The sequence below is a fragment of the Equus przewalskii genome, unplaced genomic scaffold, assembly GCF_037783145.1.
Source record: "Equus przewalskii isolate Varuska unplaced genomic scaffold, EquPr2 ChrUn-3, whole genome shotgun sequence".
NCBI classification, from domain to species: Eukaryota; Metazoa; Chordata; class Mammalia; order Perissodactyla; family Equidae; genus Equus; species Equus przewalskii.
This window is the reverse complement of record NW_027228751.1, coordinates 1555134-1582988: the sequence shown is the minus strand read 5'-3', so window position 1 is coordinate 1582988 and position 27855 is coordinate 1555134. Positions and strand designations below refer to the sequence as shown.

Sequence of the window (27855 nt, the reverse complement as noted above, 5' to 3'; positions counted from 1 at the left end):
TAAATATCAATACTGTTTCTTCTACTCAATATGAGCAGTGCTACTTTATTAGGAGTCTCTTAACATGAGCCTCTCCTCCCGTCATTTAGCTGACACATATGTTTGCTGTCACCTCTTTGGATGCAACCTTGTCCTGAAGTTCTCCAGCTAACTTACTTTCACCAAATTGTTAGGTTTCTGGCTTTCTTTTCTCTTCTTAAGAGTCACAAAAGAAGAAGGAGAAAAAGCAAAAAGTAAAGGACCCTCTACAGTCCTCTTATGACTGTCTAGGTAGAAGGCAAATGCAAACTTAATAGAAAATTTAAATTTTAAAATAGAAATAGGCATTTTAAAATTTAAAGTGAAGAAAGTTTCATTATTGCACTCCTATCTACCTTTGAAATGGATTTCTACAAAGTTCCTTTCTTTGAGAGCGGGAAAAAAATTGCTGTGAAGCTCGAAGCCAAGTATGGTGAAATTCAACCATCAGATAAGGTGTAGGAAGAGTTCAAGGGGAGGAAAATGAAAGCAATCTTGTGGTAAGAACCTGTGAGTCATCGCCCTTCACCTTCTTGGGAAAGAACCAATGTTCTTGCCACAGTGTTGGCTCATGTAGACATTTCCCCAGAGCCCAGGGGAGGCTGAGCTCAGATAGCTGGCTGATCCATGACGGTTTCCCCCAGCTGGATCATCATGTTAGAATTCAGAGTCTGCCCTAAGCTGCGGGATAACTTGGGAAGACCGATGGGGACATTTCCTGTAAGGGTCCCCAGCTGGCCTCTTGGGTTCTTCCTTCTCAGTGCTCTTCCTACTTCACCTTCACCACTAAGCCTGGTCTCTGGTATAACAACCTATGCAGGCCTGTCATCCAGGTTAACTCATGCCAAACTCCTGGGGCAGAATAAGAGACTAGAGTGTAGCTTTCCCCACTAAACCCATGACTGGAATGGATGGTAGGCTGAAGGTGTTGAAAACGCTTCATTCTTAGCTGAGGTTGCCAGCAACATAGAAGAACTGAATGTTTCCTTGATTTAAACCCCCTTGTCACTCTTCTGTCCTCATCCCAAATGAGTGAAACGTGTTGCTGATGTAACTACACTTGCTCCACAAGGTAATTTTGTGGTTGGGTACCCAGGCCGGGTACTGCATAGGCTCCATTTTGATACAGGAATGGAGGAAATGGAGGTCAAAGAGCTTAGGTGATGCATCTGGGTCACACATCCAGAATTTGCCCTGGAATCCAGTTTTTGACCTTTAGCCCAGGGCTATTTCTGGAACAACGCCTGACTCCTCTTCATAAAGAGCGAGCCTGCGCTTGTGTAGACACTGAAGTAACCAGCTTGTCCTCACTGTTACTTCCATGGACTAAGTTGCGGGTACCTAAGGGAGGCTAGTGATAAAAATATTCTCCTTCAGAAACTTCTCAGGGATATCTGCTTACTCTAAATAATAAAGATGTTGGAAATTGGGAACTTAAGGAAAAATTCCATCAGTCATTATGTAAATGTAGAGATATTATAGTAGTCATCTGTATTTATTAGTCTTAAAAAGTACTAAAACTATTATTTATCTATATGGGCATTATCCTGGATAAGAACTGAATATTGCTCAACATACTCTGGGTGCTTAATAATTTATTAATATTAGTTGTATTGTTAATTACAGTAAATAGCAGATTGTAGGGAAATGATACCATTAACCTTCTAGATAGTATGTCTGAGAGATATATCATCTTCATTTTTCTCTAACCATTCCTCGTGGGAGCTTTTTTAAAAATAGGAAACCTCAGTAAAGTAAAAATGTCACTCTCTATTTTAGTAGTACCTATATGAAATTACCAAATTGCCTATTTAATAGTTGATTCTGTTGTTTTTGTATGGTGGTGGTAGATACCACACGATCAGTTTCTTGTCAGTAATTAGCTATCAGAGCCCTCCTCACCCCTACTCCTCAAAAAAAGAAGTACCTGAATCAGCCATTGTTTCACCCTGAAGTTATTAAATAAAGTAGGCTTCTAGAGACTTTCATTAGAAAGAAAGGAAGGAAATTGTTTTAGTCATTAAATAGAGTTGGTAAAACACTTTTTCAGCAGATCATGTTGGTAGCTAAGGCATTTAGGAGCTGGCATATTCTAATAGATAAAACCATGATGTCAGAAACCTGAATTTTATTCCAAGTGCTTCTTAAAAAAAAGAAAGAAAGGAAGTGATGCTCTTCTAGCTTTGCAGGGTTTGTCAGCTTTTGTAAATATGCTGTCAGGGAATGATTGGGCAGAATCTCAGGCTGAACTGGGCTCAGTTAGTTCTGTCCCCAACTAAGAGGATCCTAAAACCCCAGTTACCCTTGTCGCTGAGATTGGCAGCCAAATCCAGTTTGAAGAAGTAAAAGAAGAAGACGGGCCAAATGGAGTGCAGGATGTAAGTTTAAACTCTAGGACACAGAGCAGGATTTTCCAAGAGGCTTCTCTTTAGTCTACTGCTCCCAGAATGCCCTTGCCCTGGAACCTGGGACATCTCCTTTCAGAATCCTCTGCTCTCTGGGGGCAGCTGAAGTGTTAGTTCTAGAAAGTGACTGTCTTTATGACAGTCTCCAGTAGACTTTCCTCTGTCACAGAAAGCTTCAGCCTGTGAAGTTCTATTTAATTAATGTTGTAACCCCAGCTATTCCTATTACTCTCACCTCATGAGCGCCTGACCTAAACTGGGGCAGCTCAGCTTCTGAAGGTGCCGAGCTTGGGGGAACCAAGGAGGAGGCGTGCATAGTTCAGGTCCTGGAAAAATCTGGATCCTTCTGTTCTGTCTGGTTAGAATGGACTTGGAACTCTGCTCTCTGTTGTGTGTTCCTGAGCAGCTGTTGAGCAGCTTCCCTGTTCCACCTCAGCAGTGGGTGAAAAGACTCCACTGTCTGTTTATGGCAGAGCAGAAAGGGCCTGGGATAAAATGCTGTGAATAAACATCAGATATTGTGAGTATTTTTATTCACTGTAATGAAGTACGTTATTATTAGCTAAGCGCTGTGGCTTCCTGGCAGACAGCAAGTGCACTTGACAATACCTCCTCACATCCAGCCCCTCCTCCCTGTGAGCCCCCATGAGGTGGGGAGCCTGCAGCCCAGTGGGGTGTAGCTCTTCCCCAGAAAGCTGGTCAGGATGCTTTCTACGTGCCTAACTCTCTACTCCCCACCCCATGGCCTTGAATTTCAGCCAACTCGCTGCCAGGTTTATTACCCTTCCTTTTTTGTACAGTCTGGGGCGGGGGGGGCAGTGTTTGGGGTTGCGGAGGGAAGAAGCCTGTACTGCAGATCTTGTGTTAATGTGGTAATTTTCTTAGTGGAGAGCAAAATGCTATATGGGCCTATTCTTCTATGGAGTTATCTTCAGCGTATGCCTGCAGAGTAGAAAGAAGGTATTTATAACCCCCTTTATTTTACCAAGAGGCAGACTGAAGCCTGGAGAAGTTTATCCAATCGTGAGAATATGTTGGGTTTCTGAGTTATCCATATTTTGAAGAGATAATAATGGGCAGACACACATATAGTAACTCATTTAATCCTTGCCACACTCTTTGAGGTAGATATTGTCATTCCCATTTCACAAATAAAGAAGACGAGGCATGGAGATGTTATGTAACTTTCCAAGGTCCCACAGCTAAGTGAGTCCCAGAGCCGGGACCTATGCTCTTACTTAACCCACGCTGCTGTGCACATGAGAGTGATGTACTCCATCCACAGACCACTGCGCAAGAGCTTGGGTACTGCTGGCCTTGCTAAAGGGTTGGGAATGATTAAATCCACTCTCAGATGAGTAAAATGAGGCACCGAGTAGTAAAAGGATTTGCCCAAATATTCACGGAGGTAGAGTCGAAAACCAGGCCTCCCAGTCCACAGTGAAGACACAGCCCAGTGGATGTGTCTGCCTATATATCTTTTGCCAACCAACCTCGAAGGATTTCTTAGAGAAATAAACAGTAAATGTGTTATTGTTACTGCATTATTGACAAATATGAAGGGCTTTGTGCTATAAAAACAATGGCGATGCAATGTTATCATTAATGAGTGTGTTTCTATTGTTAATATTAAGTTGGAGACCTTTGAGGCCTTGGTTCTTCAACTCTCAAAGCATCCTCTTGCCTTTTTTGTTAAAAGTCTAATACAGTTTTACAACAATGCTGTGAGTAAACTATGAATCGTTATTTTATTGAATGCTCAGCTAAGGAAGTCAGACTACAGATGATAAGTAATATAGTAACTAAAAGAAACGGCAGTAGTGTTCAGAAGAGTAAGTTCAGGCTCTGGGAAAGAACAGAAGTCCCTGGCTTGGAATATGAACTGTTCAGGTCCTGCCTCAGCTGCTTCCTTTTTACTGTGTGCCTTTGGAAAAGTCCCTTCATCTCTCTCAGTCACAGTTCTCCCAAATGTAAAATAAGGAGACGGAAAGGATGACCTCCAACTTCACTTCCAGAGCTGATGGTATGTTGGTCTGGAGCCTGAGAGTTTTCCTTTCTGCAAGGAGAGCTCCTGGATCCTCTAAAGCATGTTTTGATGCTGTTTCTGTAAGGCCTCTGAGGGCAGATTCCCTTTGCCTTACGGCCATGTGGAACTTCAGAAGGCTAGCGTTGGAGAGACTTCTTATAACAAAACTAGAAGTAGAAATAGATTACTGAGAAATCTCCCAGAAGAGTTACCAAAGCTTTTAATGCCATGATCCCACTCTTTTGGCTGTTTGTGCATCCCAAAATTGAATATTTGGGAGCTCTAAGTATATCAGAGATAATGGGCAAGGCAGAAGTTCATGCTCCGTTTGACCCCAAACTCTCTTTGGTTGTTAACATTGGGGTGAAGGGTTGTAAGGTGTTTTATACTAGGATTCATGTTCTCATCTTTCACAGTAGTAAAAATCATGAAAAAAAATGATTAAGAAAAGATATGGGTAAGAATTTTCTTTTCCCATAAAAAAATCTACATCACGGCTAAAAGTTAGAGTCAAATGAGCTGAACGGGATTTCCAGGCAGTCATTTATCTTATCCCACTGATTTGACAAAATACCACAAACTGGCCCAGTTTTCTTACTTACATAAGTCTCTAGAAAAGCCCGCATGACCTTATGAAAAGGACCTGGCATGTGCTGAGGCTTGGACCCTCAACATGCCCGATGTTTCTTGTCCTGCCATTCCAGGCTTGCAATGAGTTCACCACCCACGTGATGAATCTCCTGCGAGAGCAAAGCCGGACCAGGCCCATCTCCCCAAAGGAGATCGAGCGGATGGTCAGTATCATCCACCGCAAGTTCAGCTCCATCCAGATGCAGCTCAAGCAGAGCACATGTGAGGCCGTCATGATCCTGCGCTCCCGGTTTCTGGATGCGCGGTGAGTCACAACGGGGTTGTGCTGTCCTCTGGGAGAGTCACTCATCCAGAGTTGGATTCTGTGGCTGCGAGACTGGATACGCCATTGGTTTTATACAGCTCCAAGAAAACGTGTGATTGGAGGGAGTGATTTTTGTTTCCACTACTACTCACTCTGAGTGAGCAGCAAGGATGACTTAGCTACAGTGACAGAAAAGGCAGGACTTTGTGTTTTTATACCACCAGGTACCTCTTTCACAGGTACATCTTGTAACTATGGGCCTATAGTGGGCTTCTTCGCACAGTGCAGTGACACACTTTCTCCAAGAAAGACAGTTCAGATTGAGAGCTGGGATCTTTCCCACACTATATATAGGCAGAGAGCGCACTCAGTTCAATTCAGCAAATATTTATAAGTAGATGACCATGTGCCAGCCTCTGGGGTAAGTTTCAGGAGTATAAAGATGAGTAAGATATGGTCCCTTGGGCATAGAGGGGCAAGGGGCTGGTCTGAGATGGGCCAAATTTGCAATCAAGGTTTGATGTTTTCTCTCTGGCATTGCTGCTCATGACCTTACTTGTGAGTTCAAAGAATTCAGTTGATGAAACCATGGATAGAAGTGTTCCTTAAGACAGAAACTGAGAACAGAGAACAGGTAATCAGTTCTTGGTCCTCCTGCTCTCTAGACAGATGGATTTATTCAAATCCCTTTGATTTCTTTAGCTCTGTTATTTAGCCTGGAAGATCATGATAATCATATCTTATCTGCTCTAGAAGAGTATTTTAGTAATTGATCTAGCACATACATTTTCAGAGGGTGGGTATCCTTTGTGTCCTACAGTTCATCTTAAATTAGCCATCTTCTATAAATGCAGGTGTCATCTTTTTGAATTTTTTTCACCCCTGAAATCATGTATTATTCATCTCTCTTACCTGTATTCTTCTCTCTCTTCACAATTGTGGTCTTTACAGTCCACAGACCTCTTTGAAACTTGCTGGCATCTCCTAAACTCCCTTTTATTCAGTGTGTTTTGGGTCACACGGGATATGAAATGAGAATGCCAGCTAGGAAAATGTATCTCTGGGAAAATAGATTTCCATAGAGTAAATCAAGAGAAAGTGAAGATGAAGATAGCTTTTCCCAGTTGAGCGTGGCGCTGAGCAGGGAAGGCGAGGTCACCCTGCAGCAAGACCCTCTGAGCAGCTCCCTTGCCCCATGGCCTGCTGCCATCCTGGTTTCTTTAAAGCAGGCTGCTCCGTGTGGTGCTAAGTGCAAATGACTGGTGGCCCCTGTCTGGGTCTTTCCCCAGTGCTGCAGCCGCCGCCACTCTGCATGTGCTGCTTACATCCCCATGGTAACTCCCTACTTAAAATGCTGGAGTTGGTATTTATGTTGGCAGATATTGAAAAACAAGAAAAGTTGGGCCCAGACTGGGTTCTTTTCAAGAAAGAAATTGGGAAGAAAGGAGGAGCAGAATCATTGTCTCGTCGGATTTCTTCTCGCAATAATTCTACTGTGCCCAGTTGAAGGTCAGACTCTAAAAGACGCAAAACTAGGCGAGCTTTGTACACAGTTCCTTTCACTTGCACCAGCCTTTGCCTGGATCGTTCCAGTTGGCACCAGAAGGACAGTCACTTTAAGAGCGGGTTTCTTTCTTGCTTTGGTTGCAACCTTTGAATCATTGCCTCTGAGCCAAGGTTCAAAACGAAAACAACTAACCCATTGTCATTGTTATTAGCATTTATTTTGAGGGTCTATTTAGTATCAGTGAAAGAATATAACCCCAAATGCCTGCCCAAAGCTGAACAAATGGTTTTTCTAGCTCACAAATAAATGTTTGCCTGGATCTCCTGATTAGGGTAGTTAATATCATTGCTTCCAGTGCTATAGTGCCGAGAGCTAGCTAAACAAACCTTAGTAAGAAAGACATCCTCGTTGCTACACATGCTGCTCTAAACCATGCATCTGATGGGCAGGGCTCAATCAAGAAAAGATTTCATGGAAGACAAGTAAAATACAAGGGGGACTTGATTTAGGAACAGGATTAGTCTTTGTAATGTAATAGGTATGTCGAATTGAAAACTACTGCTTTGTTGTGTAACATTCCTTATATTAGTTTTCTGTTGCAGATTACCGCAAATTTAGCATCTTAAAACAACACGAAGTTATTTTCTCACAATTTCTGTTGTTCAGGAGTCTGGATCTGCCTCAGCTAGATCCTCTCCTCTCCTCTCACAAAGCTGTAATCCAGGGGTGATGCTCAGGGTCCTCTTTCAAGCTCATTCCAGTTGTGGGCAGAAGTCAGTTCCTTGTGTTGTAGGACTGAGGTCCCAGCTCCGAGAAGCCGCTCTCTTTACAGGCAGCTCACAGCTTGGCTGTTTGCTTTCTTCCTGGAGGCCAGCAGAAGAATCTTGCCATTTTAAGGCTTTAACCTAATCTCCCTTTTCATTAACTCAGTGTCTACTCATTTGTAACCTAATCAGTTTTCTGATTTCCTAACCTCTTTTTCACAGTCCCACCCACACTCAAGGGGAGGGCACGTACACCAGGGGTGGAATCTCCCAGGCCTTCTTAGGATTTTGCCTTCCACTCTCCCGAACTGAGCACTTGCCCAGGTTTTGTCCCACTCAAGTCATAGCCTTTTTCTCTTCCTTACATTGACTTAACTGTGCCAGAAAAGTTTAACTTAAAAATTCCATTCATTCATTCGTTCATTCAACATTTATCATCCCTTGCTATGTACCAAGCATTGTATTGGAAAACTTGGTAACATTATTGTCAGGGCTATAAATACATTCTTCTTATTTGAAAGAAACAGAATTTATAAATCCTTTTAATGATTTTCAAGCAATAATTAAAATTTTGGGGGGGGCAACATTTTGCTGGAGATAACAATAAGAACGTAAACAGATGGTTAGAAGTCCACCTCTGCACTTCATCCTGATAGAGGGGATGACATAAAATGAATTAGCAGAGAGAAGGATAGCAAAAAGGAGGAAAGGACGTCCAGTAAGGTCTGGTCAAACTGGCAATGTATTTAGATTTATTTATTTATCTAATTGAGTTCTTACTCTCTGCCAAATGCTATGTTAGCCATGGAATAAGAAATTATGAAAAAAATATACATATAAAAGTGGGTGCCACCTTCAAGGAGCTTATAATCTCATGGGGCAAACAGACACTCTTACTAAACATAAAATTGCACATGAACACATGAAGCGCATCTGCCAACTCCACCTGAAGGGGAGAGAGAATGAGAGAGAGGGCAGACAGGACTGAATCTCAGAGGAGCAGGATGTTTGACACATAGAAGGAGTAACATGAACAAAGTAAAACAACATAATTTGACTTCAACAAGCATTACTTACTTGAATGCTTAGGCAGTAGGGTTTCAAATATGAGTGAAACATGACTCCTATCCTTTGAGGAATTTGCTCTTTAGTTGGGGAGACACATGTAAACTTGTGGCAAATGCTGTGGGAAAGAGATACACAGGGTGGCATGAAGACGCACAGGAGCATGACAGCCGCGAGTGTCTTCGGGGAATGGAGAAGCATATGATGTGGCGAAATGGAATTATGCAGAGCATGTGTAGGAAAGGGAGGAAATGAGGCACTAGGGATAGGAGAGATCACTAAAAAACCTTAATTGTACCCATGAAGATTTTGAATTTGTCCTATTAAGCGGCAGAAACCCTCAGAGCTGTTTAAGGAGGAAATGTAGTAATTTACAGCATACGTCTGCAAATTGCACTGCTTGGATTCAAATTCTGGCTACAATCCTGACTACCTTTGTGGCCCTGGGTAAGTGGCTTATCCTAAGACTCTGTTTTCCTGTCTATAAAATGAGGATAATCCTATCTCCAGGAATAAATAAGATAATATGAAGAAAAAACTTAATACAGTGCTTGGAACATGATATTCACACAATAATTCAGCTATAATAAGGATCACTATATTATATATAATTATTATATATCATTATTTAATTTTACTGTTGTTATTGGTGACATGATCAGATGCATGGTTTGGAGGAATTACTTTGGGGATTCTCTTGAAGATGAATTGCAGAGAGACTAGCTAGGGGACCACTCTTGAGGCTTGTGCTTCCCAAATTGGGGGAATACAGAATAAGGATGAAATACCTTCCCCATTTTACTCAAATATTTGAGGGAAAATATTCCTATTTTAAAACAAACATTGGTATATTATGGAATAGACTAAAGCAGGAGGTTTTGAAGACGTTCCGTGCTCTTGATGGTGGACCCCAGGCTGTGAGTTCGTGCTCTTCTTGCCAGAGGGCGGCTTGGGCAGTATTTCTGGAAAGCATTTCTAGATTTGCACTGTCTAGCGTGTGGCTATTTGATTTTAAATTCAAATTAATTAAAATAAAAGAAAAGTAAATGAAATAAAAAATTTAGCTCTCTAGTTACGCTAGCCACATTTCCGCTACTCAGTACCACACGCGGCTAATGGCTACTATGTTGGAGGGCAGAGCTGGAGTGTTTCCCTCAGTGCAGAAAGTGCTATTGGACGGCATTAGGCAGACCTGCATATAATAGACAGTGGATCATCTAAACCCATTTCAAAAATAGCAGTGACAATAAGGATGGAACAAAAGGGATGGATGTGAGAGAATGAAACTGACAGGACTTGCTTTGGGACCAATCATCTGAGGAAGGTAAGAGAGCAAAAGGAATTGAGAATCACTCCCAGGTTCTAGCGCATGCTAGGTACTAAAATATTGGAATGAATGAACAAACGAATGAACAAACAAATTAGCAAATACAATAAACTGTATCTATAGTGACGTCATTGTATAATGTGGGTAACAAAGAAAATGGAACTGGTTTGGGTGAAATTTGATACCAGTTTTGGAAACGGAATTTGAGGTGCCTGCAGTATGCAGTGGTAAATGGGACAGTGGCTTTTAGGGGAAGCGTTAGGCAGGAGACAATGCATTTGGCAGTTAGCCACATGTGTCCTGCGTAACTACACTTCTTACTCTTGAATCATTCTGATTCCAAAGGTTGTGTCCCTGAAATGACACATTTATCTAGTAATATTGAATCAACTTCCCCATTTCTTAAATTAAAAACCCAGATGCCTGACTATCAAAGCTTTTGATTGGCTTTAAAATCACAAATGTTAACTCGCTGAGCTGGTAATGCTTCAAGCCAAAGGGAAGAAACCAGGGGTCTTAGTTAGCGCAAATAACTTTAGCATCAGAAGTATGTTCTTTTCATTAGGTTTCCTGAAATTGTGAAAATTCCTGATCCTGGTATTTCAAAGGCCCTAGATTGAGGCAGCCACTAAAAGAGGTGATAAGCGAGTCCATCAGAGTAGATGAGACCACCTAGGAAAGATTGCACATCGCAACGAGAAGCGAGCCGGGAACAGCTGTCTGCACCATCCCCATACCACCGGCTCATTCCAGAGAGGCCTCCTTTGAGCTCAATTGGAAGAGTCCCAAAAAATACACTGTAGTGCTAATGCAAACAACTGAATGAATGAGCCGAGGCTTTCCCAATTAGGGGAGCCTTCGGGGTCCAGTTCCACAGGCCTAAAACAATTGTCTTCTTTAGGCAAAGAAGCAGCCAGAGGTTATCTAAAGACTAGCCTGGAGACAGTGTTAGCCACTTGGCTATCTTCCTCAAATTCCCATCATGCAAGAGCTTTTAACAGATGCCTATTTTTTTAGTTGAGCTTTTTAATCCAATCTGCCCAATTTCTGATGCTGGGTGACCCAGAAACTCAGCATGATTTGGGAGAGTGACTTGGGCTTGGCATAATCTGGACAGATGTGGTTAATACCTGTGGACAGATGGTGTTCATCCGGTAAAATCAGGTACTTTATTGTGTTAATTAATCCAAGTGGGACCCTGAAAATACAATATTAGCTGAATTTCCTGTCTAGCAAGGCGATCAGTGCTTTCTCTTGGCTAAACTGGGAAATTCGATGTCCTGGCATAGCCAGGGATGTTCTGGAAATCTTTTCCATAAGGAAAGGCCTATGATAAAAGCAAGAAAGACAAAGTACTGATAAAGCTAATTTAAAGATGGAGGCCCCACCACCTCAAGGAGGGCCAACCAGCATGTGCAGTGAGCCAGGCCTCTCTAAGCAACTGCCCAGCTATCCACAGGCCATAGCTATGAGGAGGCAGCAAAGTAATTCTCACTTTAAATTAGTTCAATTAGCACTTTTTTTTTAAAAGGCAGAAAAATGTTTTTATTCAAAAAATGGTTTTCTTCCTTTCAGCAGCCTATATAATAAAAAGATTTCTGTGGGCTTTTGTTTTACCATTTAGCAGTTGTCCTTGCTTAAAAAGTGACGCTTCTCTCCTTTTGAGGGGGGTCAAGAGGTCAGGGGGTTCATTTCAGTGTATTCCATGCCCTCTTCCCCAAATGTCCTTTTAAAATGTTACGTGCAATTACACGGGGATAGAAGAAAGAGAAAATGATAACTTATTTTTAACTTGTGGCAACAGAGTCTCTGTGTAGTTGCTAGGAGGCAATTTGTATAGGAGAAAGAGGCTGGGTTTTGTAGTTAGACAGACCTGAATTAGTATCTTGGCGCTATAAACATACCAGCTGAGATCTTTGAACTCAGTTCTTCATTGGTAAATGGGAATAACCATCTGGACCTCACTAGTTGTGAAAAATGAATGACTTGAATTGATTGCTATGAGGGGTAAGGTCCAATGCCTGGAACCTGATAGGAAGAAACACTGTCACCACTATGTCCTAGCATTTGCCATGCACCAGGCACTGTCCCAATGGCTTCATTTCTCCCTTACTCTCCCCCTGTGAGGTCACTATGACTCTCTTGACTTTTATTTGAGGATGCTGAGGTTTAGAGAGGCATCCCAAAGCACCTAGCTGGTATTCATTGGGTCCAGGCTTCAAACCAAGATGGTTGAATTTTGAATCTTCATTCTCCTCACCACTCTCTATAAATGTCTATGACCATTCTAGTCAATATCCCGATGGTGCACAGTGAAGCATTTAACAAGTATTTTTAGTGATGGTTTCAGCAGCCAGTGCCTCTGTGCAAATCTCCTCTAATTTACTTTTCACTCAAAAATTTGTCTTCCCCCAGAAGTAGATCCTCTTCTCTCCCTTTTTATATGCATTTGGTGTAAACTTTGTTTGTTGTCATTGTTTCCTTTCTCTTTATGAAGGCGGAAGAGACGGAATTTCAACAAGCAAGCGACGGAAATCCTGAATGAATATTTCTATTCCCATCTCAGCAACCCTTACCCCAGTGAGGAAGCCAAAGAGGAGTTAGCCAAGAAGTGTGGCATCACAGTGTCCCAGGTAAGGAGCCCTCAAAAGGCTCAGCCTATAGCCTGGCCATGGCACAGCCACATGGTAGGGTCTTAGAGGTCTTGCTTCACCCAACTTTCATGCCTTGCAAGTTCTATCAGCTAATGCCCTAAAATGGCAAGGTAAGCACGTAATGTGTATAAATAAGAGAGTTTCCGTGTAAGTACCTGGAAAAACTTGAGAGGAACAAGCAGAAGTAGGAGAAGACTAAGGAGCCTACAGTGTAAAAACAAAGGTAGAGTTCTTCCCACTGAGGCCTCCGTTGCTTCAAATGGGTTGAAGATTCTTACATGTACTTGGAAAGGTCTCTGCATTTCTCATGTATTTTTCTTAAACATAGTCAGTTCCTTACCCCATTTTTTTGCCCACCAGGAACTTTTAAGAGTCAGTGAATGGAACTTTTAAATGAAAGGGACTCAAATGTCTTCTCTTGATGTGTTCACTCTGTAACTGATGGAGTGTAGGAATTTTAACATGTCACTATGATTGCATTGGAATGGTTGCGCAAAATGTCACTGAATGCCCCCTTCCCTCAAGGAGCGATAACCATAACAGGTGCCTGTTGACGTGGAAAGATACATGACATAAAAATTGTATAGACCTGGAGTCTTCAACATTGATATAAAGTAGAAAAGTAGGCAATATTTATGTGTGTATATTCATTTTGTCCACTCAAAGGATCCATCTGAACTTGTTCAATCTGAACCTCAAATACTGGTCTCGAGTTGAGACAAGTAGTGATGGTTCTGAAATCTATCAGAGAAAGTTTCCTTTAGAATTATATCCTGTACAAGAGAACCAAATGAACTGGTATTTCCATAAAAGGGGGATGAAGGAGAGGAGAAGAGGCCTACTCTAGTGAGAAGCTTCACTTAACATTTTCCAAAAGAAGTAGATGCAGTTTTGTATAAACTAACATCAGTACTTCCTTGAATTGAATCCTGGCTTCTGTTACTCCCCACAGGGTACTGATTCCATCAACCTGTGTTTAGCTAAGCAGAATTAGGTCCTGTCCAAATATAGAACTCCACACAGTGTATTTACAAAGAAGAGATTGCCAGGGCCTCCCCAACAAGTTGTGGTGATTTTGCAGCAGCCTTAGAAACATCCTTTCAGATAAGGCAGAAAGAATTGATTCCTTTTTAACTCAAACCTTCCATAGGTGCTTCGACCCAGCTGAAGACCGTTTCCAGTCCTAACAGTCCTAGGAAAACAGAATATCAGTGCTCAAACTCAGGTGTTCTAGTTTTGTCTAGGTCTCTAACCATTCTTTTTTAAATCTAGACCCCTGTCCATAAGAAAAGAGAATTGATGTTTTTTGATATTTGCTGCATGTTTGAGGAATGGTTCCAGGTAGGAACCATTAACTCACTAACCATTAACATCACTAACTCACCATCAGTGAGCAGTTATGGAATCTTCTGCTTCTAAGGTAGAATTAAATCCCTGTATTGTCTGAATTCAGATTCTGGGATTCAGAATTCCAAATCCCTGTTGAAGATAGAATGAATTCTTCAGGAGCTGGTCTGTATGATATCTAGATAAAAGGTGGAATCCTGGCCTGTTCCAGCAACCTTCATTTCCTTTAGTGTGGAAACTCAAGGTGCAGATAGTTTGTCCATTAAAATGATTATCTGCATACTATATCCCCTTTCCCTTTGCTCCACCCACCCCAAGGCCATGGCAATCTTCTTTTGCCATCACATCACTCCTTCCCAACAGCAACCAAGCTGTTCCATCCTTGCCAAACAGTCCTAGTGGGAAACAATATGATATGATAGAGTAGAAAGAGCATTTGGCTAGGAGCATGTTTTTGCCAAGAGTCAACCGTGGGATTTTAGAGAACTCACTGTTTCTTTTTGGGACTTAGTTGCCCTGTCTACCAATCATGGTTCTTTGGATCACCTGATTTATTAAATCTCCCTTTAGTTCCCAAATCTAGAGAATGCCTTTTGAACTGTGCCTTTCTTGTCCTTTTTTTTTTGGTTAATAGTCACGCCTCCATCTTGAAATTCTCCTACCTTGGCTTCCTTGACACTGTTTTCAGTGGAGTTTCCTCCTTCCTCTTGGACTACTCCCGCTCAGTCTTCTTGGAGGATCTAGTGTCTTTAAAAATATTGTTCTTTACTGCCTACCCTAAAAATATTGTTCTCTCTTTAGCCCTCATTGCTTCATGCCCACCACATGGTTTTGAACCGTTTTTTTTTGTCACAGATTCTTTTGAAATCTGCTTACTATTTATTGCTTCCATGATCCAAAACAAAAATATGCTCATATGCCAAAATCCATCTGAAATCCGTCTATTGACCACCCTCTCCTTTGATCCCTGAACAGCCCTTCCTCTGTACTAGCTCTCCTTAGAATGTGACCCGCACAAGGCAGCATCAGCAGCACCTGGGAGCTTGTTAGAAGTGTAAATTCTTGGGTCTCACCCCAGTCTGGAATCAGAATCTCTGAAGGGGGTGCGGAAGAAGGAGCCTAGGGAGTTTTAACAACCTCTCCACTCACACTTCACTTTGAAAAGCACTGTTTTACGCACATCTGCAAATATACCTCTCTTTGAATATCCAGATGAGACTTCTCTCCTGGACATCAAACTCAGGTATCTTACTTGCCAGTGGACTTCATGATGGCTCCACCCACAGGCTTTTCAAACTTTAAAAACACATTCAAAATGTGAATCCAACTCTCTCCAGAGGATGTGTGTTTCCTTCTGTATTACCTGTCGCAGACTGTGTTTGTCTATGTATCCCTAGTGCCTGGCACATAGTAAGTAGACCCTTGATCCATGATTGTTGAACAGTGAGTTAATTCATGAAAATACTGATTCTATACATTGTCCAGGGCATATGATATCACCTAGTGGACAATGTAGGAAATGCCTGAACTGACCTGGCGTCTTCCCTACCAGTTCTATTCTCATTTAGAAAGGAATCATTCCCACAACATGTCCCTCCTCCACCCTCTTCCTTCTCCTTTTTCTCTCATGCGGCTCATTTAATTAGATCTCAACATTCCCTTTCTTCCTCAAAAGTCCTCCCAAAGTACTTTCAGCTTTTCCGTCTTTCTTCCAGCTCATCTAGCTACCTCAGAAAGATCTCCCTGCCTCCTTTCCCATCTCCCTATTTGACTTAAAAGTCAAAGAGCAACCATAATTATTGATTCATATGAATAGTATGAATTCATAGAATATGAATAATGAAAAGTTGTATCAAGAAAAACATGAGTTTTGAGTGAAATTAGATATGCAGTGGTCCTTAAATTTACCCAGAAGTGCCTTTCCCCTTCGTAGTTTAACTCTCTTCTGTAGGCACCAGAATTTACAATAAATAAAGCATTTTCTTATTGATTTTTGCCTTTCATTTACTAATATTGCAATGGTATAGTTTGATTTTTGTAACAAAGGCTTGGCATTTCTGCTATAGTACAAGCTGCAGAGGTCTATGAGAGTTAGCCTTATAAGATTTTTTAATTTTACTAATGCATTTGAAAAATAAGTGTGGTTTTGCAGGAATTTTCTTTATCTGCCTTTGTTGGGTATAAACTACATGTAAGCTGTGGTACATGAATTATCAACTTCCCCTTCCCTCACCAAATTCATAGTTTTATAATTATATAAAAACTACAACATTTTAGTTTAAAATCACATCTGGAATATGGGATATAAAACTTTCCTTCCTAAGGCCGGAATTTTAGTGTGTCTCCACTGTGTCTGACAGAGGTCTTGCTATAAAGGGAGCAGGGGTACAGAATCAAGCCAAGACAGCTGCTGTGAGCCACGTGAAAGAAATAAACTAACAAATGAAAGTAAATTAGGTTTATTTTGCATATTGGCTTTAACATTTAAAGCCTGGAATTCAAAGGAATAATCAGTTGTGTGCTTCACTTTTTCCTTATGTAGCTAACACCTTGCTTTGCACAAATTACTTAGTGAAAGCTAGTGGATTGAATTATATTGATCCTAAGGTCTGTAGGACAATGCAGCTGAGAATCTAGTCCATATTAGTTATTTAACTTATAAAAATTTAAAATTAACCCATCAATGAAAGCCTGCATATGTTGATACAGATTTTTATGGATATTTAAAGACTGTGTATTTTGGTTGCCCCAAGTCAACTTTAGCATTAAGTGACAGGCATTTCTCCTGAAATGTTCTGTTTATTTTAGTGTCATATAATTAAGAGGTAAGCAAATTGGAAATGCTTGCCCTAAACTAAATAAGTCCTAGTTTAAATGAGTAAGCTCCTCCATAGGAAAATTTTTGTCATAGTGGTTTTGCTAAATTGTGTTATATTGAGCAGGAGAATTTCATTTTATATAGTTGCTCCTTTCAAAGCTCTTCCTTCAAATCTTTTCATTGATGTCGCGAAATCAGAAATGGAAGACCAATTAGCCTACCTCTTCAAACTCTCTGATAAGCTCTTCCTTTTCTTCTGTGATGTTTGTGAGGGAGGAAATGTTAACGTTCTCATTTTCTCTTAAACTGCTCTAGGTATCAAACTGGTTTGGAAATAAGCGAATCCGGTACAAGAAGAACATAGGTAAATTTCAAGAGGAAGCCAATATTTATGCTGCCAAAACAGCTGTCACTGCTACCAATGTGTCAGCTCATGGAAGCCAAGCTAACTCACCCTCAACTCCCAACTCAGCTGGTTAGTTTTTTCTTTGATTTGGGGGGATTATTCTCCATTTTTATGCTTTTTCTACATTGGGGTTTTCCTTTAATTCTTTAGGTTTCTGATTGGTTGATTTGTGTATTTGATTGTGTTTTTTGTTGTTGATGCCACTTTGGGTTTCTCCTTTCATTTCTAAAGAGCAATGTGTTTTACTGTTTATAAGATGGGCTTGTCTGGAGGTTTGCACTGGTGTGCCTATTAAAGTTGGACAGAAGTAAATTGGTTGGTTTTGATGAGGAAACTTGTAAATTCTCCTTTCAGAGATGTCAGTAAATAAGCTAGACCTCGTATTTAGAGAGAGTCCCTTGGGGTTCTAGCATTTAGTCTGTTTCGTATAAAGTTTTTATCCTTGTCTGTTTTGCTGTTTCCATCACATACTAGCATGCATTCTGTGCAGGAATATTTGCTCTTTTATTAAATATCTCATTAGAATGTTCTGGTCTGCAAAGCCAGAACACGATTATTTCTATACATTGTTTATAGCTGTTGTTCTTTACCATTTTATTTTGTTGGTTTTCTTTATATAAACTACAAAGGAAATTGGCAGTCATTAATTTAGAGTCTAATTTTCAAGTTACAATGTTAGTCATGTGCTCCGCTCCTGGTTTTATTTTGGTGAACGTACACTGTATCATTTATTTCAAAGTTTAGGCTAACACAATATATTTTTGGGTATACCTTGTGCCCTCAGTCTGAATGTACACGTGTTAAAAAAACATAGTTGATAATGGATAAAATATAACCTTACTGTTTGCATGGTATGGAGGGCATGTCAGGACCTTTTTTTTTTTTAAGGGAAAACCAGAAATAATTCCTTATCGAATGTTTGGTCTCAGATTATGATATTTTCCCTGTAATGAACCACATGCATTGATTTTGGCTGTGGGGTGCACCTCTGAGAAAAGTTGATGACTCCAACTTTAAAGGGTCATAAACTTAAATGTTAGATCATAATATCATTAAAAATCTAGTGTCTAACACATCTGGGGGTGTGTGGTACCTTTGACCCCAAAGCTTCTTTGTCCACTAAAATAAGCTCTCTTTTTACCTTGTGGTGGTTTGTTATTGGAGACGTGGAAAGCTCTGTGCATTAATGTCTTCTGTGAGCTTCTAGATGCACTAATTTGTTATCATAAGGTTCTCCAAGTCACTGAGCTGTACCGTCATAGCCTTCTTTTGTTTAAATGGAATCATGCATGAAGAGTGGCCTGGGCTTTGTAAACATGGATATGGTAAGACAATGTAGAATTCAATCCAGTTTTGTTTTTCCCAGCACTCCAGGTTGGGTTGCTATGAGGAGGATATTTGCTTTTCAAGAGATTTTTTTGGGTGTGTTTCCTTCTTTTCCCATCATAGTATGATTGACAAAGGATCAAGGCTAACAGGTTCAATAACCAGAGAGTTTCCTTCTTCCCCATCTGGTCAATTATTAAGCGTCTCAGACCCAGCAACACTAGTTGAATTGCACTGCTAGGCAGACATTTTCACTTGTCTCTTTGGAAGAAGTACAATTCTGTCAACATTAGCAAAAACACACTCAACACGCCTGCAAAGGTTATCATAATGCAAAACAGATATCAAAATGACTTTTTCCTATCCTTGATATATCTGCATCGCAGATGGCTTAGCGTGATTTATGACTAGTCCTTAGAAGGGCCCGTGGACTCCCTTCATTACTAAATCTGTAACTTTTTATTCTTTCCTAAAGCACTTAAAAAGAGAAAAGGAAGCGTTTTTAACCCCCTACTCTGTGTTTAAGAATGATGTTGGCTCTCTTGGAATGTCAGTTTATGATTACAGTTTCTAAAGAATTTTTCTGGTGCCTTAAGCTACATGTGACTATTCTGAGCACAAAGTAAATTATTATGGAAAATTCGAGCTAAGCCTTCGAGTGGTGTGTAAGTTGTTGGAAGTAATATGCAGAGGAACCGCTTTGATGTGCTTTTTTTAAAGTAGAGACAAAAGAAAATTCTATTGTATATGTGCAATAGCATGGAATTTTAAAAGATAAACATTTTAACAGGAAAAGTTATAAATGAGCTTTTCTGTATTTTCCTCTGCTTTTCACACAACCCAAATCATTACACAAATAAAGTGAGAACTTGGAAATGTTCAAACTTTTCCCATAGGGTGTTTATAATGTTTTATACTAGCTCTTCCATAATTTCAAAGGATAAATGATAATTGAAATAGATAGCAAGTTTTAAATAAGAGGTTCATATGTGAAAATATATTTTGACTGAGTTTGAAGTCTAGAGTTCTGGAACCTGGGAACTTTTTATATCCTCGCTATTGAAGGAGTTTTTTCTAGAAGCTTTACTAAGTAGGAATACTCATTTCTACTACAAGGAAGATGCTTTGCAAGTCATTCTTCCTCCTGCTAGAGGCTTTAGTGTGGAGAGCCGCACTTCAGTATCTTTATCTAGGCCACTTTAAAATATTCCTATTTGTTGATCTATTCCTTTTCTCCTATTTCCTTAAGCATAACTCATAAAAATCACTTAGGACTAGGAACTGTGGGGGCTGAGCAAGCATTCAGAGATATTTGGCATGCTTTGTATTTTACACCAGCGGAGCTGACAAAATGGATGGAGCAAAGAGGAAGAATAGAAGGAAGACCAGAAAATTAAGTTTGGAAAAAACGAAAGCAAAAATGAGCACCAATTGAAGCACTAGTTATAATCCTGGGTTTATCATTCTTCTGGAATCACCTAGAGTGGCACATTCTCAATTTCCTAATTTTGATGAGATTGTAAAAGCAAGAATTAAGATCTCAGAAAAATGGGGCCCCTTTGGGAAGGTTGGATTATCTTCTAGAGAACACTTTTAACATCCAAGAAGAAAGAAATTGGCTTGTGCATTACAGATGTTTGCTGTGACATAGCATCATTGGTATTTTATCAGCTTCTCTGATTAATTAAGCAGTCCCAGGCTTATTGAGGCCCAGAAACCCTCAGATTTAATTCTTTTGCTTAGCCGTGTGTGTCTGTCAAGGAGAATAGCAAATTCAGCCATGAAAGTTCTTCCTCTGGCACTATTTAGTTAGTGGCAAGCCCTTGTGCATATTCGTATTCCACCCCTAATAGAAAGTTTGGTGTTTTTCTGGATTGATGGAAGATTATCATATTAAAACCCCTAGACACCAGCTTTGAAGCTAAGTTTCTGTATAGTACACACACACAGGAGGTAACACATCCAGAGAAGTCAACTGACGCTTCTGGTAAATCCGCAGGAATCCTTATAATTTTGTTTTTTAAAACCAAGTGAAAGCTTTTATCCCATTGATGTTATCTTCTGTGTTCTTTCTTCCTATGTTTCTCTCCTTAATTTCTAAGTGGAAAATGAAAGCACAGCCTCCTGGAATTGGAACTCTAGAACCTTGACATGCACACTTACTAAAGGGATTTCACATCGAATCAGACAATCTTTCCCTCTTTTACTTTGCCCTGATTAGAGAGTAACAATAATTTTTGGAGTTTGAAAGAGAAAGAATCATGGAAAATAGAGAGGCAAGCTTGAGTCATAATTAAGCTTATATCTAGCAAAGAGTCTCTATCTTTTGAGCCTCCAAAAGGTGTGGGAGTCTAATCTGATCAGGCTGGCCACATAATCAATCTGAAGCCTTGATTTCTAAACTGCAAAAATTAGGGCAATACTTGCATACATCTGCTTCATAAAAATGCTGTGAGAAATAAGGAGCTAATCCTTTTAAACACTTTGAGTTCCTTAAGAAGAAACAGTAAATCTACTCTTGTTCTAGGTCATTGGTTCTCAACTGGGGTGAACTTGCACCCCAGGGGACATTTGTTAATATCTGGAGACTTTTTGGTTGTCGCACTTTTGGGGATGGGTGCTACTGGCATCAAGTGGATAGAGGCCAAGGCTGACCATCCTACAATATGTAAGACATTCCCCCACAAAAAAGAAATATTTGGCCCAAAATGTCAGTAGTGCTAAGGTCAAGAAACTCTGCTCTAGGTTTAGATTTTATCATTAGTATTCCATTTTTTAGATTATGCAGGTAACATTTCTTTTTCCTGCACAAATTTAAGTCTCCTGAAGATCTTTAGAGTAGAATGCAGACTTCAGAAAATTGTCCTATGAAAATGAATGTTAACACATCTCCGCATCGTCATGTTGGCCTGAGCAAGTGCATTAGAATCCATAGGTGATCCATTATTGCTTCTCTGTCTAGTTGAGTGCAGACTTAGCTGTTTACATCCCCCGAATGTCTGGATAGCAGCTTACATGAGCCACTTGCCTCTCTTCCCAAGCCAAATTCAAAACCTTTTAACTGGCAAGCACGTCTTAAAACATGCTTGAGGTAATTGCTGGTTACTTTACAGCCACCTGCAGGTAAGGGTCCTGACTGACCTTCTCAGCAAGCCAAGTAGTTCTGTTTTAGTTGTTTGAGAATTCCACAGCACCTCCAAGAGAGCCCATTCACTATTTGTCTATGAATTACGTCCTTCCCATGAGGTTATCCTTTCCCTGATAAGCTCTTTCCAACTTCCAGTGCGAGATGAAGAACATATCTTCCCCTCGTTATTTAGATTTTCATGTGGACTTCTGTCTGCTTTATTGTGGTATTAGTGGCACCTGATCTCTTCCCTCAGCACAATCACTGCCTCTAGATACTTATCAGAGAGTCAGAAGCCATGGTAGTGTTGGACATGGGTGTACAAAGACGATAAAATGCTGAAACAGCCCAGCTAAGAGCACAGGGACTATTCCTGCAATTATTGTCCTGATTCAAATGCATTTGTACATGAAGTATATTGATATGCGCATATTTATCTCTATGTACATTAGGCAGCCAGACATATTTACAATTTATCTATGCACATATATATTTTAAATCATCTGTGTCAATTGCAGTGTATATCTTGTAAATGGCACATTCCGTGCCTTCATGGTTCCATGGATGCTATGTTACTTGGCATCACTGTGGGCCTTTGGGGGTTTCTCCCATTTCTCAGTTTGTGTGCTGATTTCCAATAAACCATCAGCCAAGCATAGAGAATGTGTGTTTATTACATGTCATTTGATTGGGAGAGAAAGAGAATACCTGGGCTTCAAACTGAACACTCTTGGGGGAAAAAAATCCTGATATCATAAAAAATTATAATTTGGGTTCTTGGAGCTGACTATTCTTGGTTCTGATGACATCTAAATGTGAGCTTGTGTTGTAACAATTATTACAAAATAGCTTTTAATATTTAGGTTGCGTTGCTGTGATTGAAAGAAAGATTTGAGAAGGATGTAACTAGGACCTAGAGGCCTGAGTATTATATATCTAACATGAGAATGTGATCTGTGCTGCCCGCTGCTTCACCCACATGTTGGGGGGTACTCTTTGGAAGATCTGTACCACATTAATGGAAGGAAGTTCCAGGCCAAATCATCTGCCCCACTGACTGGGTATAAGCCACACCTGGTCAAATTCTGTGCCTATTTTACCTAAGACCCACTTTTCTAATTCCTAAACAGAGAAATGTGTGCCCGATGAGACAGGACATGTTGCAGAGCTATGGAGATGTCATAGTTCTTTGGATGGTGCTTAAGTCATCCACACCCCCAAAGAGAGCATCCCCTCTTTCCCACAAGAAGGGAGTGAGAGTGGAGGATCCGTTTACATAGCAAAACAGTTAGCTCCTTGCTTGCATATGGATGAACTTCCCAATGAAGAAAGAAAAATGGAGATGTGTCTTAACTTGAGGTTGTCCTCAAGTAAATTGTCCTCCAGTAAATCATTTGGTTCCTCTAAATGGCTCTTGCCTTTGAAGTATGAGAATGCTCTGAATAGTTAAGCATAGAGCAGAGTGACAGAGTATGGAATTCATTGCCAGTTAAGTGGTCCTTCTATGCGGAAAAAAGAGCCTTGTCTTCTGCTTAGGTGCAGCTCTCCATGAGGAGTAGGAAGCTCTCTAGGAGAGCACAGATCCCCATCTTAGGAGAAAAGGAAGTGTCAGAGCTGAGCCATGAATCATTGTTGGGCGATTCCACACAGATGATGGCTGTCTCAGAATATGAGGGCAAGAGTGCAATTTAAGCAGTACAGGGTTGGAAATAGTAGAGTGGAACTGACCTGGGTCCCTAAGGTCTCTCCTTTTCCAGGCTAACGTCATGTTTTAACCAAACCTTGCACGTTGAGCTTTCTTTCCTAATGCGCTGAGCTGCACGATGACTTCAGAATAATATTAAGCTTTTCCACACCCTTGCGTTTAGTTGAGGGTGGGTTAGATTTACCACAATGGAGCCAGTGGAAGCTGGGTGGTGCCTAAAGGCTAACTCTGGGAGAAGATTCCATCTCTGGGAGGTGAGAGCAGACGGTTAACTGCTCTTCTTGAGGCCCACTTTTGTTGTTATTATTATTATTATTATTATTATTATCATCATTATCAGCATTTCATATTTCATGCATGCTTGAGAATTCCTGGCCCATGATTCTGTTTCATCTTCCTCCCTGATGGCCGGTGGCAGAGAAGAGTATATCATTCTCACATATTCTTGAAGTCCTCAAGGCTCCCTTGGGCTGTTTGCCACCCAGCAAGGAACTTAACCTTCTTTCTAGAAATCAGGAATGTCAGTGGACTCATATCACAGGGCTGGCCCTAATGTGTGGCATTGCCTTCATGCACTCCCCACCCGGGGGCTACCCCTGATGTGAGAGTAGATGAGTTTGGCAATAGCTTATTTAGAATCCAGCTGAATAGCTCATGTGCTCCATCGTGGTGGCAGAAGTATTCTTGACCAGCCCGTATTCTCCAGCTAACCAGCTTGTGGTCCCCTGGCCAACCCTAGAATCTTAGAGGCATCAAGGAGAGATCCTAGGTCGGGAGGCTGTCTCCAATTCAAACAGACTAAGTTGAGAAGAATAGCTGTTCCCTTTCTCAGCTTGAAGTTGCTAAGGGGAAGCAGTCCTCTTGGCAACTTGCAGTCAGATGTGGCTTCACATAACATGAATGATATGCACCCTTTATTGCTTGCTCTGTTCTTCATGCTACTAACCAGACTCTGTGGATGTTATTTTTATTTTAGTTTTTATTTGGGGGAGTTGCTTTGCATGTCATCCTTCCTCTTGGCCGTTAGTTGCGGGGGTTGAGCCTTTTCCTTTCTGTGATTCAGGTGCCTCACTCTTTCCTTTCCAGGTTCTTCCAGTTCTTTTAACATGTCAAACTCTGGAGATTTGTTCATGAGCGTGCAGTCACTCAATGGGGATTCTTACCAAGGGGCCCAGGTTGGAGCCAACGTGCAATCACAGGTAGGGACCCAGCCAATGTGCCACCAGGTGAATGCATTAGAGTCTAAGAGCCCTCAGTTGTATTGGCACTTCCTGCTTCTGTCCAGAGAGAGAGAATGTAGAAACAAAACCTTACCAACAACCAAACTAAAACAAAGACAACCATTATCGTGGGGAATCTCGTCCACACTTTGTGAATGCATTTGGCTTTGGCTTGTCAGTCGCACTAGGAAGGCAGGAGGGGAGTAGTAAGCACAGGGTGAGGTGACCGAGGCCTATCAGGCAAGTAGAACCAGCATATTCTTGGTTCACTAAAGGGAAAGGGAGAAGGAGTTCCGTCCACTGTCTCACTTTCCACGCATCCCTCTTGTTCGTTGGTTTCCCACACTCGCTATTTGCCCAATATGGAGGTAATTGATGAGTAGGCAAATACCTTAGTATCTCACGTTTTCATTTTAATCTTTAAAAACACCCAACCAAGTTGACTAAACTCATCTTCTCAGTCATCCTTGAGGTCAAGGGATTGGGTTTCTGGTGATGAGTCTAAGACCATATTGGGAAGCAAAAATCAAGTCGTGTGGTGTAAATCCTCAGTGCTCCTTAGTAAGCAGCTCGCCTTCACTACACTTCACTTCACTCCTGAAGGAAGCCATCCTACCATCAGCATGGAGACTGATGTGGCAGGATAAAGGATGCTCCGGGTCAGAATTACTAGGGAAGTTCTAAGCCATGTCCATCTGGTTTCCCACCATGCATGTGGAACAGGAAGTACTACATGCCTGGAATGGACCAGCTGGTCAGTGATTCAGCCCCTTGCTAAACAAACATTGCCTGGAAACAAGTTTGAGGAGATATGGTCAGACTTTGGTCAAGTGACTAAACAACTGGTCATCATTTAAGTCCTCTAAAAGATAGAGTGTTAGTCACATAATGCTCTCTCTGTGAGGTGGCTGCCCTAGCCCCTCTAAACAAAACCTGGACTTTTACAGGATTCCAGCAAAGGAGAAGCTATATAGGATGGTCTGTAAGGAAGGGAGCATTCCTTCACTCTGTCCTCTTAACCCCCTCCAGCACCCCAGTCCCTGCCATTTCATGCAGCATTATTGAATTAGTTTCAGTGTTGGGAGTCCCAGCTTTCTTTTACCATTTTGCTGTCTTGCTTACTAAACTCAGAAAGGATAATGGATTTGGCATATAGAGGAGGCCCAGCCTCCTCCTGATGGACCCTTTACCAGGAAGAATATCTCCAAAATGATTGCATTAATTTGGCATGCCCAAATGGTAGCCTCTGTGATGATGATCCGCCTTCCTTTCCATGCATCTCCCTGACTAATGTCCTCTCTTGTTGTTCATCTGTTTAGGTGGATACCCTTCGCCATGTTATCAGCCAGACAGGAGGATACAGTGACGGACTCGCAGCCAGTCAGATGTACAGTCCGCAGGGCATCAGTGTAAGAAAACAACGCTCCCCCCACCCTTTGTTTTTATTCTATCACTACCAATTATTTCAAAGCCACAGGGCTCAGAATGCCACTTAGTAGGACTTATCTTAGCTTTACGGTCACCTAGTTTCTTGTTTCTGTATCGGTCATGCCATCGGCAGCATCTACCCACAAAAAAGTGGCGATTGGGCAGGCTTCATGCAGGCAGCTGGCGTCTAGGGCTGTCAGACACAATCAGTGTTTGCATGGCACCTGCGGCCACATGCGTTCAGCTGAGAGGAGCTGCTAAACAGGTGACACCTAGTACAACAGTGGTAGGAAATGTCACCACAAGCTGGGACCTGGGAACTTGGAGAGGAAAACCAGTAGCCAAAAATCCATTACATCCAGGTCTGTGATCAAAAAAAAAAAAACACCTTTCTTCGATCTGTGTAAGGATGATTAAAAAGCAAAAGAAATTAACACAGAGACTGGGTATGTTGAAGGGATGGGGAGGGGTGCAGACCATCTTCTACTTGTTCTTGGGTGCGCTGGCGGCTTCTGACTAGCATGAAAATTCATAGCGACAAGCTGTGTCGCATAGAGTGAAATCGATCAGACAGACACAAGGAGAACCGAGTGTAGATTTGGGACAGCAATCCAACTTGATTTCTCAGATCAATCGTCCGCTATCTCAGCAGCGGTGACAGCAAGCTGGGACAAGAGGACAGCCTGGAAAAGGAGGCTGTTCTTTAGATCAGGGGTGATTTTCTGGGCTTTTAGAGGTCACAAGAGGCTCCAGTAGAACTCTTGGCTCAGAGCGATTAAAGAAAACTATGCTTGGTTGATGGTGATGATTTTTTGTTGTTTGTTTCTGTTGTTATGATTAAAATAAATTGGGGATGGAAAGAAGGAAAGGTAGGCATGATGCATTAATGTAATCCTAGTTGATACTAATTGAGGTATAGTGTCAGCAAGGAAGGAGGTGATGGCTCCCTTACCTCTGCACTGGTCAAATCCTACAAGACAATAGTCAGACTAGAAGAAATCAGTAGAATACCAACTGTTTCATCAGATGAAGAATGGATGAAGGAATTAGGAATTCTTAGCCCATAAAAGGGAAGAGTTGATGGTACATAATAGTTTTAGACATGCTGTCCTCTGTGAGAGGGATTAGAGTCATCATAAATGATGTATCTAAAGGGAGTAGGATAGGATCAGTGAGGAGAAGATTCAGAGAAACACATTTCCCTTCAACATTTTATGGGCCTTTCTCACAGTTGTCCAAAGAAGGGATTGGCTGCCTCTGGAAGTCAAGAATTAGCCATCATTGGAGCATTCAGACATGGTTTGGCTAGCTACTAGGTAAGGATATTGTGGAAAGGAGTTGAGCACCAGGTTGCTTGGTGACTTTTAAGGCCCCTTCCAATTAGGAATTGTTTATTTTCTACCTTCTTTGAGCAGAATCCCCTCTGAGTTTATATGGTATTTTATCAAGTCCCTCTCTGGTGGGGAGCAGGGCGGTCAAAGCTATCCTTATTAAACATACTCTGGGCAATCGTGTCACTTTTCTAGAAAGAATTTCCAGAGCAGAGCCATTCTTCCCTTCTTGTGCTTATGCTATTAATACTAATTATTATTTCCATATTAGTGGATGACTTGCCAGCAGCTTCCTTAGAGAAATACAGCATACCATGGTAGAGAAGTTTGTTTTCAGAAATGGATTCCAAATGAATGAAGTTGCTCTGTGTTGGTGTGTGTGGGTTCAAGCACATATACATTTATGCATTTCCTGAATCTTTTTGAGATCTAAGATAGATTTTTCCAGAGAAAGCTTTGCTCTGTGTATAAGCGGAAGAAAGGAAC

General features: G+C 41.2%; 1 protein-coding gene across 8 annotated transcripts in view; it reads left to right on the top strand.

Annotated features, from left to right (window-relative positions):
- PBX1 (PBX homeobox 1) overlaps positions 1–27855 on the top strand; it is a 308844-nt gene that overhangs the window by 219304 nt on the left and 61685 nt on the right. For 5 of the 8 annotated variants that reach the window (XM_008514478.2, XM_070608177.1, XM_008514475.2 and 2 more), the window contains 5 exons: positions 5154–5344; positions 12505–12640; positions 17142–17301; positions 24477–24589; positions 25930–26019. In XM_008514478.2, the coding sequence (XP_008512700.1) occupies positions 5154–5344; positions 12505–12640; positions 17142–17301; positions 24477–24589; positions 25930–26019 (690 nt within the window). The remainder of the gene's footprint in view (positions 1–5153; positions 5345–12504; positions 12641–17141; positions 17302–24476; positions 24590–25929; positions 26020–27855) is intronic. The other 3 variants (XM_008514481.2, XM_008514480.2, XM_070608178.1) reach the window with 1 other exon arrangement.